This window comes from Castor canadensis, chromosome 11, assembly GCF_047511655.1.
Source record: "Castor canadensis chromosome 11, mCasCan1.hap1v2, whole genome shotgun sequence".
Classification (NCBI taxonomy): Eukaryota; Metazoa; Chordata; class Mammalia; order Rodentia; family Castoridae; genus Castor; species Castor canadensis.
The window spans coordinates 52331965-52345832 of NC_133396.1; the positions used below are offsets into that span (position 1 = coordinate 52331965).

The 13868-nt window shown below is 37.5% G+C and overlaps 1 protein-coding gene across 23 annotated transcripts in view; it reads right to left on the reverse strand.

Annotated features, from left to right (window-relative positions):
• Ncor1 (nuclear receptor corepressor 1) overlaps nt 1-13868 on the reverse strand; it is a 156657-nt gene that overhangs the window by 134697 nt on the left and 8092 nt on the right. For 17 of the 23 annotated variants that reach the window (XR_012438727.1, XM_074046740.1, XM_074046747.1 and 14 more), the window contains exon 2: nt 666-843. Coding sequence is in view for 22 of the 23 variants with exons in the window: in XM_074046740.1 (XP_073902841.1) it covers nt 666-773 (108 nt within the window). In the remaining variant the exon portion in view is untranslated. Of the gene's footprint in view, nt 1-665; nt 844-2612; nt 2665-4008; nt 4087-13868 lie in introns of those variants that run through there. The other 6 variants (XM_074046753.1, XM_074046754.1, XM_074046734.1 and 3 more) reach the window with 4 other exon arrangements.

Here is a 13868-nt window from a genome sequence, read left to right on the forward strand (position 1 = left end):
CTTGTTCTCTAAGGTGGCCATTTCATATCTTTCTTTTTTGTTCTTTTATTTTCTGCTTTTTGTTTTTGAGACAGAGTGTAACTATATCGCCAAGGCTGGCCTCGAACTCACTATCCTCTTGCCTCAGCCTCCTGAAAGCTAAGATTATTAAGTGCAAGCCACCATGCCCCAGCATTCCTCTCCCATTTTTCTTCAAACCTCTTTAACTACTATCCTTGCTCAGCTAATAATTTTACCTCTTACTTTATTTTTCACGAGGTTTAGTCAACCAGACAAACTCATCTTCTCACCACTAAACTTCTCAAGAAGGTAAAGGCCTTTATTCTGCCCACCACTCAGGAGAGGCCAAGTTATCTGGCCAGCTTAAAACTCAACCAAAATATAGGCCTTAAACACAGATTTTAACCTAGAAACTTTATGCAACTTCTTTTCTATCAACAAATACTACAACAAAACTCAAGACATGTTCAACCTCTGAAATCTGGCAGAAAAACCACAGTTTTCTGATGTAGGTAATTAATTCCCAAACTTTACTTCCCCGTTTTTGAGAATGATTCTTGCCATTAAAAAAAATAAGTGTATTTGGTTACTGACAAGTAAATGCATTAAATGGGAAAGATAAAACAGAAAATACATACGCAATTTGCACAGTATCTGTTTCTTACCTGCTGGTGGCGGGTGCTGGGAAAGGTGTATTGGACAGAGTGGGGAGGATAACGACTTTGTTCTGTGCTGAATGCTCCTTGGTTGGGAGGATAACCTGAACTTGACATTATCAGTATAGAAGTCCTCACTGGTCTGTGAGATCAAGACCAACAAACAATCATGTTTCTAGGAAACCACCTAAACAGAATAGGGAAAAGAGAATTCATAAGAACTAAAACATCAAGTGTGCTTCTAATAAATTATAACTATAGCTACATAAATAAAACCACAACTACCAATAAAAACTTTCTCTCATGTATTTAATAGAAGTTACTGAGGATTGATAAACATTAATGAGTCTTTTTCACATTTAGAAAAAGGTTCCTTCGATATATGACTAATGATATAATTAGCTATATGAAGTAAAAACACGTATATAAAAATCTTAGCATGAAGGACTGTGGGGATAGCTTAGTGGTAAAGCACTTGCTTAGTTAAACCCAAGGCCCTGAGTTCAATTCCCCAATGTACACGTGCACACAGACACGCCCCTTAGCACAGGACCTAGCACAAAGCAGTCAATAAATTTCTAAAAATGTCTGGAAAACATATATTATAATAACAAAAATACATGGTTCTAAATTTGAGGGTTGTGGAAAAACTCAACTGTAAAAAAACTGGGGATGGGAACACTTTCTAAGAAAAATAAGGTAAGCCCATCAATCCAAGGAAAACAAGTGCCGATATTTAGGAAAAAACTTTTATTTGCCACCCACTTTTCTGTATCCCCACTTTTCTGGTGAGAATGGTGGTAAAATGAACAAGTGCAAGTTTTTGATACTATATAATGAAATGTGTCAATACTGGAAATATCTGCATAATGCAATGAGTAAATTATCTTTCAAGTGACTAATACAGAATGTTACAGGGGCTGACGGAATGACTCAAGCAGTAAGAGCACCTGCCTAACAAGCTTGAGGCCCTGAGTTCAAGCCCCAGTACTACCAAAAAAAAAAAAAAAAAAAACCAAAAAACCAGAATGTTATAAAGCTGCCCATGAATGAGATATAGCTATAGTACAATATAATATAAACCAACACATTTTTATGCAACAGATTATGAAAAATTTGTTGATAAGGCTTCAGGTTCTACACAGCAACTAATCTTTAAAAACTTACCACATGTTTTGGTGCAATATCAAAGAATATCACAATTATCTAAAAGGTTAAACACCTCTTCCTTTTCTACCTAAGTGTACTGAGTTTAGGCTTGCTTTATAAAATTTCATCAAAACAGCATGTTGGGGCTGGTAAAGTGGATCAAGTGGTAGAGTGCCTGCCTAGCAAGCATAAGGGCCTGAATTCAATGCCCAGTACTTCAAAAAAAAATGATTAATATTTACACATAGTAAATATGCTTTACATATATGCATGAATCTTCTCAACCTTTGGTGCTAGGGATCAAGCCCAAGTCCTCACGTGTACTAAGTACATGCTCTACCACTGTGGTATCTACCAAGCCCGATATTTTACATAAATATCTTTTAATATTAGTTCATTTTAATATATAATTTGGTAAGTATGAATACATAACTCATATAAGAAAAAGCTCTCTGACGTTCAAAATAATTTTTAAGCGTATAAAGGAGCCTTGAAACTAAAAAGGTTGATATCCACTCACTACAGAATTAGGTCCTCCTCAGACTAACCAACCTGAGTGTCCCAGAGGCTTTTCACATCCAGATCCCCATGCACACACCCCTTCTAGAGAATGTGCCTTTGGTTTAGGATCAGGAATGAATCAATCAGATCCCTCTCCAATAAGACGGGTGTGAGAACATGAGCTACAAGGAATGAGCACAAGCTGCAAGGTGGCCACAGCATGAGTGAGTCAAGATGAGCCAAAGAAATGAAAAACTACAAGGGGACCAAAAATACCAGTCAAGGGCCAGACATGGTGGCACACACCTGAAATCCCAGTTATTCTGGAGGAGGAGATCAGGAAGATCGTGCTTCAAAGCTAGCCAGGGCAGAGAAAAAAGAGTTAGCAAAGCCCCATCTCAACAAAAAAGCCAAGTGCGGTTCACACTTGTAATCCCAGCTACATAGGAGACATAGGTAGGAGGATCCAGGCCCAAACCCAGCTGGACAAAAACTATGAGACCCACTAAAAAGTAAGTAATGCAAATAAAGGGGTGGGGGTCTTTTATAAAAAACAGTACCACCAGTAATTTTTTTTAAAAAAGAAAACGCCAGTCTGCAGAGTGGGTAGGCATGCTGAGAAGAAGCAGAGACAAGAAACCTTGCAGTCTCCTTGGCACAGCAGATGCAGCCTGGGCTTCTGCCTTTTCCTTCCACGGTCAGTCCCCTGACCTATATCTGCTTCCCTGTCCTTGGATAGCTATCTCCTTACCCTTGGATACCTATTAAACTCCCTACATAGTCTTAATAGTAAGTCCTCCTTTGTGTTTTAATACAGACTGAATTTTTATACTGTGATAAAATATACAGAATAGAAAATTTATCATTTTAAATTTTTTTTTTTTTTTGCAGGTCTGGGGTTTAAATTCAGGGCCTCAGGCTGGCTATAGGTCCTCTATCACTTGAACCACTACCTCAGCCCATTTTTGTGTTGGGCATTTTTGAGACTGGGTCTCACAAACTATTTCTCCTGGCTGGCCTCCAAGATTCTCTTGATCTCTGCCTCCTGAGTAATTAGGATTACAGCTGTGAGACACAGATGCTGGCACCTGGCTCTCTTTTATTTACTTATTTACTATTTATTTATTTATTTTCGTGGTACTGGGGTTTGAACTCAGGTCTACCACTTGAACCACACCTCCACCTCGGCTCATTTAAGTATACAGTTCTGTAGTATTAAATACATTCACACTGTTGTGCAACCATCTCTACCATTCACTCCAGTACTCTTACATCTTCCCCAACCAAACTCCATACCTACCATCTCCTTATTTCTTCTCCCAGTTCCTGGCAACTACTATTCCACTTTTTGCTTCTATAAACTTGACCATTCTAGGTACCTCACATTAATGCAATCATACAGTATTTGTCCTTCTATGTCTGGCTTCTTTCACTTAATATATCTTCAAGGTTCATCCATGCTGTAGCCATGTTTCTTTCCTTTGGTGGTACTAAAAATGTTCTAAAATTGACTGTAGTCAGAGCTGCACCTACCTCTGAATACACTAAAACCCACTGACTTGTATATCTTAAATGGGTGAATTGTAAGGTTCCTGAATTATATCTCAATAAAACTGATTTTTTATTACCAAGGCAAAAAGTAACTACATGAACCAACCACAAGATTTAAAAATGACTGAAAGGTAGGCATGGTGGCACGCACCTGTAATCCCAGCATTCAGAAAGCTGAAGCAGAAGAATCTTAAGTTTGAGGTCACCCTGGTTACACAGTGAGACCTTATATCAAAAAAAGAAAAAAAAAATTGAACTGGGCCTGGGAGTGTAGCTCAGTGGTAGAACAACTACTAATATGCTTGAAGCCATGGGTTCAATCCCTATCACCAAAATTTAATTAATTATAAATGACTGAGTTGCAAAGTTCACATCTCATGGATTCTAAGACCCACATTCACAATCTGAAATCAATATGCATCCCACAATCAATGGCATTGTATGGTTTAATCAGGTGGACTTTATCTTACAGTAAAAGAAGAGTACCTTACACAAAAGGCATCAAGAGTAATGGCATCAGTAAGTCTGACTTCTGTCCTAAACCTTCTCTCTGGAAAGCTGCCTGGAAATAATAAATTTTTTTGAGACAGGGTCTTACCATGTAGCTGGCCTGAAACTTACTATATCGTATTATTTCTTTTCATGGTTTTGTTTGTTTGTTTGTTTTTCCCTTTTACTTCTTGGCTCTTATGAAATGGCAAGCAAATTAAGGATACTAACATTATCAAAATGCTTTCAATCTGAACCGATAATCCTGATAGTTGTACATGTATAACTAAGGGATAAATAAAGACATCCTAAACACAATCCTGAACAATACAAATAAGATTAAGATCTTCAACTTAAAAAAGTATTTTTTGGCAGTATTGAGGGTTGAGTTCAGGGCCTCCTAGGCAGGTGCTCTACTACTTGAGCCACACCTCCAGTCCACTACACGCTGGTTATTCTGGAGATGGGGGTCTCCCAAACTAGTTGCCCAGTTGGCCTCAAATTGTGATCTTCCTGATCTGAGCTTCCCAGGTAGCTAGGATTACAGGCATGAGCCACTGGCAGCCAGCTGTTGGTTATTTTTGAACTAAGCTCTGTTTTTATGTTCAAACCAGCTTGCATCACCATCCTATTTATGCTTCCCACTAGCTAGGGTGACAGGCATGTGCACTACTACACCCAGCTTTCATTGGTTGACAAGGGGGTCTTGAGAATTTTTTGCCTGTGCTGGCCTCAAACCTCAATCCTCCTAATCTTCACCTCCCAAATAGCCATGATAACAGGCTTGAGCCACCACACCCAGACAAATTTTTTTCTCTTCAGCAAAAGGCAAAGCACAAACTAGAAAAAGTGCAGTGGCAAAACACTTGGCAAATGTTTTACAAATGGCAAAATTTTAATAAATCAGAAAAAAAGTGGTAATAAAAAAGATATGGCAGGAACATGGGATTAATGACAGAAATAAGAGAAATGAGGCCACCTTCATCGATAATCATTTTCCCAAACAAAATGGCAAAATACTGAAAAAATAACAATGTCTAGTTTGATCAAGATTTTGGAGAAACAGGAATCCTTTTATATACTACCGGTTTGTATATAAATTCACAAACTGCTTTTGGGAGAATGGTAATATCACCATAAGCCTTGAAAATAAGCATCTCCTCTGCCACAGCAATTTTGCTTCTAAAATTCACCTGATTATTTAATTCAGATACCTAAAGATGCAAGAGGATCACGTGAGCTTAGGAGTTCAAGGACTGCCTGACTGACACAGTAAGGTCTCAAAAAGTTAGCTAACGGAAAAGTTCAAATAATATGAACATTTTGTTTTTAAAAAAAAAAAAAAATCTCGAGTTTGAAGCCAACCTGGGGTACATGGTAAGATCCTGCCTCGAAACAAACAAAACTGTAATTTGTGTTGCCATTTCTATTTAATATTTTACATGTCTGTCATAACTCCACAGTAGGATTTTAAAACTAAAGGTAAAAATGCCATTTATTCAACAGATATTTATTGAGCAATATACTACAATGTACCTACCTACACTGCTTTTAAAGACTGGCATAGAATGACCAAGATATGCTATTTTACTGTGAGGGAAGACAGACAATCATGAAATAATATGAAATATTACCTTATTTATGATAAAGTACTATAAATAAAGTAATAGGTAGACAAGATGGACGAACCACGGAAAGGGACAAGGGGTAAGGTGATCAGAGAAAGCCATTCTCAGCTAGAATGCCGTATGTCCTGATCTCCTGAAACAGTGCCAATCTACACATGAGGAACTTTACTTAAGCCCAAGGCAAAAGCAAACTTGCCAAAGTTAAGGAGGCTGAAGGAGAGGGAGGGAAAGTGGCAGCAGAAGTGAGGCCTGAGAAAGGGCAGTAGAGCAAGTAGGTTTTTGCAAGATGTGTGTTAGAAATTGAGATGATCTCACTTTCTCTCTCATCTTCCTCTACTCCTCCCCTTCTTTATATATGCTGAATATTGATCCTTTTTCCATCTTTATATTATACATATTTGTTCTGGAATTCTTTACTTATTTTATCTTTGTGTGTGTGTGTGTATGTGTGTGTGTGTGTGTGTGTGGCAGTACTAGGGTTTGAACTCAGAGACCCTCGATGGTTAGACAGGTGTTCTGCCACTTAAGCCGTGCCCCCACAGCCCTTTTTGCAATCTTCCTTTTTATGCTTCCCTCCTTGAAGAGATGACAGGCAAGTCCCACCATGTCCATCTTTTTTTTTTTTTTTAACATTTTTATTAGCACATAACAGTTGAACAGTGTGCAGGGCAGGGGGGTCCATTATGACATTTCCATATATGCTTATGATATACCTTGGCCACCTTTTTATTGGTTGAGATGCACTCTCAGTAACTATTTGTTCAGGCTGGCCTAAAACTGACATCTTACCTCCACTTTGGAGTAGCTAGAATTATAGGCATGAGCCACCACACCCAGCCTTACTTCATCTTTTTAAAGAACTTCATCCCTGAATTACATTCTTTATCTCCTCTTACAAATTAGTGAGTCTAGAATTGTGAATGAGTAGAAACATACTTTATAATAAAAATGACCTCTATTTTTTTTTTTTTGGTGGGACTGGTGTTTGAATGAACTCAGGGCTTCGCACTTGCAAAGCTGGCACTCTACCACTTGAGCCACATCTCCAGTCTATTTTGCTCTGGCTATTTTGGAGATGGAGGGGGGTTGGCTGGTGGGGGGGGAGGGGGCTCGCGAACTATTTCCTCAGGCTGGCCTCAAATGGAGATCCTCTCAATTTCCGCCTCCCAAGAAGCTAGGGGTGAGTCACTAGCACCTGGCTCTCTGTGTACTATTTCAGTCCAGTCTAGTAGAAATGTGAAGAGAACAATATAACAAATATCTGCCTACAATGTGTGTTCAAGAAAACAATATTGTATCATAGTTGCTTCAGTTTTTATTTTAAGAAACAGTGTTACAGTTTATACCCCTTTCCTCCATCATTCTCCTTCCTTCCTTAGATGTAACTATTACCTTAAAGTAGATGTTTTAATCATGAATGATTATGCTTTTATTATATGGGTATTGTAAATCATAGAGTAGCATTTTTTGTTTGTAATATGTTAATCAGTAAATTGTCACTTTTTTGTGGTTTACCTACTTTGAAACATATAGCTCTAGTTTATTCATTGTAATGGATGCATAGTATTTTATTATATGAACATACCACAATTTATTCTTCAAATTTTCCTGTTGCATTGTTTAATGTACCAGTGAAATTGCTGAGTTGTAACAAGGATGGCATTTCCAGTCAGTACAGAGAGACAATACATGCTCAGTATATTGTTGGGATATTTATATCAACTAGGAAAGAAAATACAGCTAGATCCCTTTTTAGGAAAAAAAAAAGATGGCTAAGAATGGAAATACTTTTTAAAAATTAAAAAATATTAAATTCTGACAGCATTATGAAGTTTTTACACTGTGCTTTGTTGTTCCTTCTACTTTGAAAGCCTTCACCTTTTCTATTCTTTACATTTTCTCTTTCACAGGATTATCTATAAAAATATGTAAAATTCTTATGACAAAGATTTTATATACATATACATGTGTATATACTCATATTTTAGGATAAAAATTATTTATATATAATTAAGATGAAAAGTATATATATAAAGTATTCAGTCATTTAATATTGTATCCCCTAATAAGCTTAATTTTCTTTGCACCATTTATTCTTTTTTTCCCCTCCCAATACTGGGGTTGTTTCTGGCACTTCGAGGGTTTTGGGAAGAGAACAGAAAAAAAAAAAAATCAACATACCAACTTGACCCAATATCCCTATTTTAATCAAATTCTTTACCTAGTTAAGTTTAGGAAATAAAATTTCCTAGAGAACAGACATTCAATCTAACTTGAAAACAAAACTTAGAGAATGAACTTTTAAATTTTATGTGTTACTATGTAATAGATGAATATTTTAAATGAACATACCATCCTTACTACTCATTTACTTCTCTTGTTGTAGAGAGGGAAAGGATGGATTAGCTGTTGCCCTTCAGCCTATAGTTTCCTGCCTGTTTCTCCAAGGCCCAATGCCCATGGAAGCCAGCAAAGGTGAGGAGGTTTTGAGATTACCCAGCTAATACTGACTTTACAGATAAGAAAACTAAAGAACAAGAGGTATTCAGTAATTCCTCCAATATCAACTGGCAGTAGCAAAAATGGGAGATGCGAGTGTTCTCTGCAATGCTTTGCAGCTTTCTCAGTGAGCTGAGATGTTAGATATTGAGATGTTCAAAGCACCTGGGCACTTCTCCACATTTCTATACCTGTACTTGCTCCAGGTAAAGAGATTCATTGTTGCTGGGTTGGGGAGAAGGGTTAATGGGCTTCTTGTTTGTTTGCTTGTTTGGGTTTTTTTTAAATATATATGGCTTAAGAGTTTTAAGTACCAGAGATTACAAAGTGAGAAAATCTTCCTACTGTCCCCTAGCTGGTATCTGGCTGTCTTTCCCAGAAGGAAACCAAAATTAGTTTCTAGAATATCCTGTAGAGGGCTGGTGGAGTAGCTCAAGTGGTAGAGCGCCTGCCTAACAAGCGTGAGGCCCTTAGTTCAAACAAAAAAAAAGTGGAATATCCTTTAGGAACATTCAGCACACACCTACATATTTTACATATTCCCCCACAATAATGGTAGCATACTAGATATACAATATTCGATATCTTGCTTTTATTATTTAATAATATGACTTGGCAATCATCTCAGTGGTTCATAAAGAGCTTCTTGGTTTGTCCTGTTGCTACAGAGTATTTATTTCCTTACATGAATGTTCATGAATATTTTATATAAGTTTTCTAAGTAATCCTGACTTGCAACTCTAAGAAATGCTTAAGTAATCTGTCTCTGAGGTCTCCCAATTCATACATCCCAAGTATACAGAGCTATAAATCGAATGAAGAGGCAAAAGGAAAGATTTTAGCCCAAGTCATCCAAATTTTTCCTAACAGTGGCCTACAGATTACAAATCCATGTGGTATGAACTTGGGAAGTTTGGGGGGAGGTTTAGGAATATTTCTTGGTTTTTTTATTTATTTACTTTTTGTTGTTCTAGAGTACAGAGTTCAACATCTGCACTCAAACTCACTGAAATATGAGTTAAGTGATTTGTTCATTTTTCTGTTTTGTCAATAATCTTTCAAGGTGGCCTACATTTTGTGGTGTGATTTTATTGAAGTTTGAAAATAAAGCCAGGGGTACTACCAACCCAACACAGGAAGCAATAAAACAATAGCAAAATCAGGAGATTAGCTCCTACTGGCATACAATGTATAGGTCACAGCAGGCTCTTCTCATCTTCACATGAACTACAACCTGGAGATACTATGACCTCCTTCCTCAGAATTCATCCATGAGAACACAGCAAGTGTACAGACTTTCCTCAGACATCTCACAGAAACCAAATGTATATTATGATACAAAGAAATATCCTGATTCAGTAAGAATGGGAGAATCTAGAATCTCTCTTTTCAGGTCTTCTACTGCCCACCCAATCCTTCCCTCTACTTCTCACTACAGTCCTGGGTCACCAAGATACCACCATAGAACATTTGGTAGTTTGAAACCAACTGAAATAAAACAATCTGATTTAAGTTAGAGCTGAAGTGGAAGGGAGCACCCTAAGTGGCAGACTCAAATCATAAATTCAATTCTTACCACTAATGCTCTTTAACTGAGAGTTAGTTACATGCTTGGCTCATGAAATGTAAAAATCTGTGAATTGTTTAAGAATAATCAAGATTGTATGAGCAACTGCTTCATATCATAACCATTAACATATATAATCATGTTTTAGGATGAGACTAACATGCTAAAACTAGACAACACTGTTAAGTGACAAGAGCACATCGTATCTCAGTTTCATAAATTAAACTAAGAATTAGTCTAATATATCTTGCAAACAGGCAATAAAATATGGAAAAATAAAACTGGTCTTTAGGTTCCTATTTGAATCTTCTCATATTTTATACATAATTTACTTAACAGGAAACTTATTCTGCAGCAACAACATTTCAAATACAATCCTCCCAAAATAAAAATCTAATCCTCTTCTCACCAGGAACTCCTGGCTTTTGGCCTACCATCTTTGCATAATCAAAATGTACTTGGACAGGTTTTCAAGGTGGCCTAAGCTATCTTGGAAAAAGAGCTAAAAATATACTTCACTGTGGCAAGCTTGCAGCTGACTCTTCAGATGAGTGAGAATGAATCCACTAATGGTCACAAATGGAGGTGAAGCCCACATTTCACTAAAGTAGAAAAAGGGTCCTACAAAAAAAAATTCAACTTTTTTAACTGATCAAATAATAAAACCTCTGATCCAAAGGAGGAGATGAAGAATGGCCTCTATGACACTGCAGATGGTAAAATATTTTACTGAACTGTAGCAAATTAGCTTTCACTAATTCCCACAAAACAATCCAACTCTAGTCCAACTCAAAAAGCATGTTAGGCAGGGAGAGGCTCAGAAGGACCAGTACCTTGGGCTTCCCAAACAGCTGATGGGTTAAAGAAAGGCAACCTCCTGAGCCTATAAGAAGTCTAGCCTCCAGAAGAGAGCTAGAAGTCATCTAAGTGAATTCTGTAATTTGCACAAGACCAGCATGGTACCATACTGGAATAAATTTTCTCTTGTAAAATAAACCAAAGCAAAAAGAGCAGGGGGCCTGGCTCAAGTGGTAGAGTGCCTACCAAGCATGGGCAATGCCCTGAGTTCAAACCCCAGTACCTCAAAAAAAAAAAAAAAGCTGCTCCGGGAAATGCCACTAGTGTTATTTTATTTGTAGCCTCTTATGTCATTATGACATCTTACTTACAAAACAGATGAATGGAAGCTAAAGAGAAAAGCCTAAATTACCTAACCCCAGTAAAATGATACTGAAAAAAAAACTTTAATAAAGGTAATTATTTGATGGATCTATGGGTACAGGAATTCATTAATCCTTGAATAATAAAAAAAAAAAGATGCTGCTTTACCCCCCATATAAAATGAGAAAGTAAGTTTCACAATTCAGCAGTATGAGATAACAACCCTACTGAGAACTTCGTGGTGCGGTTACAAAACATTGAACCAATTCACTGAAATAAAAAACACAACTATAAAAATAAATGTATTTCAAAGCCAAATGGATGACCACTTGTCAATTCTCTCCTTGATTAACACAAAAAAACAACAGTGTGTTGAGATCAGGAAAAAAAAAATTAGCTCCAGATGCTGGGGCTGAATTAAAAGGTACAAAAACATCTACACATAATAAAGAGTGCACTGGACAGTGTACTAAAACTCTGTGTGCATGAGCTCACCTAAAAGTCTCACTCTACAGTCTCTAAGCCTATAGAGAAGCTAAGTAACTTCCCCAAGCTAATTCTTTTACCTCAGAGACAGGTATCTTAGATTATGTTCTACTGCCTCTCCTTTACCTACTAACAGAACTACAAGTTACCAAGCAAAATAAACAGACTAACAAACAGACGCTAGTTCTAAGGCCAAAATGAAGTAGGAAAAAGGCATTTCTAAGTTTTACTTACTTCTGTGGGAGGAGACAAAACCAAGCCATCAGACACAGTTGAGGGAGGGGACTGTTGTGTCATGACCCCATGGCCTTGGCAGCAGCTAATAGAGCTTAGTTCTCAGTAACACCTACTCTAACAGCAAGTCCTGTCCATTCTTTCTTACATATACACCCTGAAGCCTCCCAGGCCTCTCCATCACGACTCCCGCCATCCTAATCCCCTGCCGTAAAAATCTCCTAGCTAGACTCCCCAGTTCAGTACTTTCTCCACTCAAGAAGCCAAGTGTTTTTAAACCATAAATCAGAACATATCACACTTCTGCTGAAGACTCCCCAAGGTCTTCCTATGTACTACAATAAAACTGAAACTACCTAGGATGATCCACAAAGCCCTATTTGATTTGTCCTGCTTACTTTCCCAGTTACTCACTAGGCCCCAGCAACAAGAGCTTGCTTTCAGTTTCTCCACTGTGGGGCCAAGCCCTTTCTAGCCTCAGGCCTTTGTCCTTATTTATACACTCCCATGGAATGCTTGTCCTGGCTCATTCAATGTGGTTGGCTCCTCCTTAAACCTAAGGTCTCAGTTCAAATGTCAACTCCTACAAGAGCTTGTCCCATCACCCTCTAGGGCAAGCTCCCCTCCTTTAGCACTTTTTGCTCCTTTATAGGTTTATCATAATCAGAAATGAGTAACTTCATTTGACTGTATTCTATCTGTCCCCAGATGGAATATAAACTCCACTGAGAAAAATAAGCAAGAAATGTACAGGACTTATCTAAAGCAAAGTTTGAAAATCTACTGAGGTAAATGCTACAATGTATCCCCACCCAACACAAAAAGAAAAAAAATTTAAAAAAGAAAGAAAATCTATTGAGGGACCTATATGTTTATTTGAAATCAAGGACAGGAAGTACATGAAGTTGGCAATTTTCCCAAAATTAACCTATAATTTCAGTATTCCTAATCAATACTGTTTTCTCAATAAAAACCTCAACAAATTTCTTTTCTTTTCTTTTTCTTTTTTTTTTTTTTTATTTGTAGTACCAGGGCTTGAACTAGGACTCAGGGCCTACACCTTGAACCACTCCATCAGCCCTTTTTTTATGTGGTTTGTGTATTAGGTATTTTCGAGATAAGGTCTCTTGAACTATTTGCCCAGGCTGGCTTCAAACCCTGATCCTCCTGATCTCTACTTCCTGAGTAGCTAGGATTATAGGCGTGAGCCACTGGCACCCAGCAACAAATTTCTTTTTGAACTTCACAGAATGATTGCATAGCTCAGCCAGAACTGTCAAGGTCTGAAAAAAGCAGACTAGCAAACAAGTGACTAACATTATCAGTACTGAAATTATAAAACAACAATAATAATATAAAGCCAGGTAGGTTGGTCATGCCTTTAAACCCAGCACTCAAGAGGTGGAGGCAGAAGGATCACAGGTTTGAGTCTAGAGTGGTCTAGCGAGTTCTAGGCCAACCTTGGCTATGTAACAACACCCTGTCTCAAAAAAAATAATTTAGGGCTGGGATGAGGCTAAGTGGTTTAGTGTTTGCCTAGCATGCATGAGGCCCTGGGTTTGCTCCTCAGTACAACAAAAATAATTAATTAATTAATTAATTAACACAATGAGATCAACCGGAAATAAAACAAATCAGAAACAGTCCCAAATACATTTAGTGAACAAACCTGATTTTGTGAATGATAAAAGTTGCAATTCTAATCAATTCTAATCAGTGGGCAAAACATGGATCATTCAATAAATGGGATGGACAAAGCTAGACGTCTAGTGGGAAAACATGCACAACTGCATATATTCCCCTCCAAATATACCTTACTTCAATAAAATTCCAGAGGGATTAAAGAAATAGGAATTTAAAGGGGGGAAAGAAACTATAAAAGTATTCAATTATAATCTGGGGAATTCTTTGTTCTAAAAATACAAAATGGAACCAAGTATGTTAGTG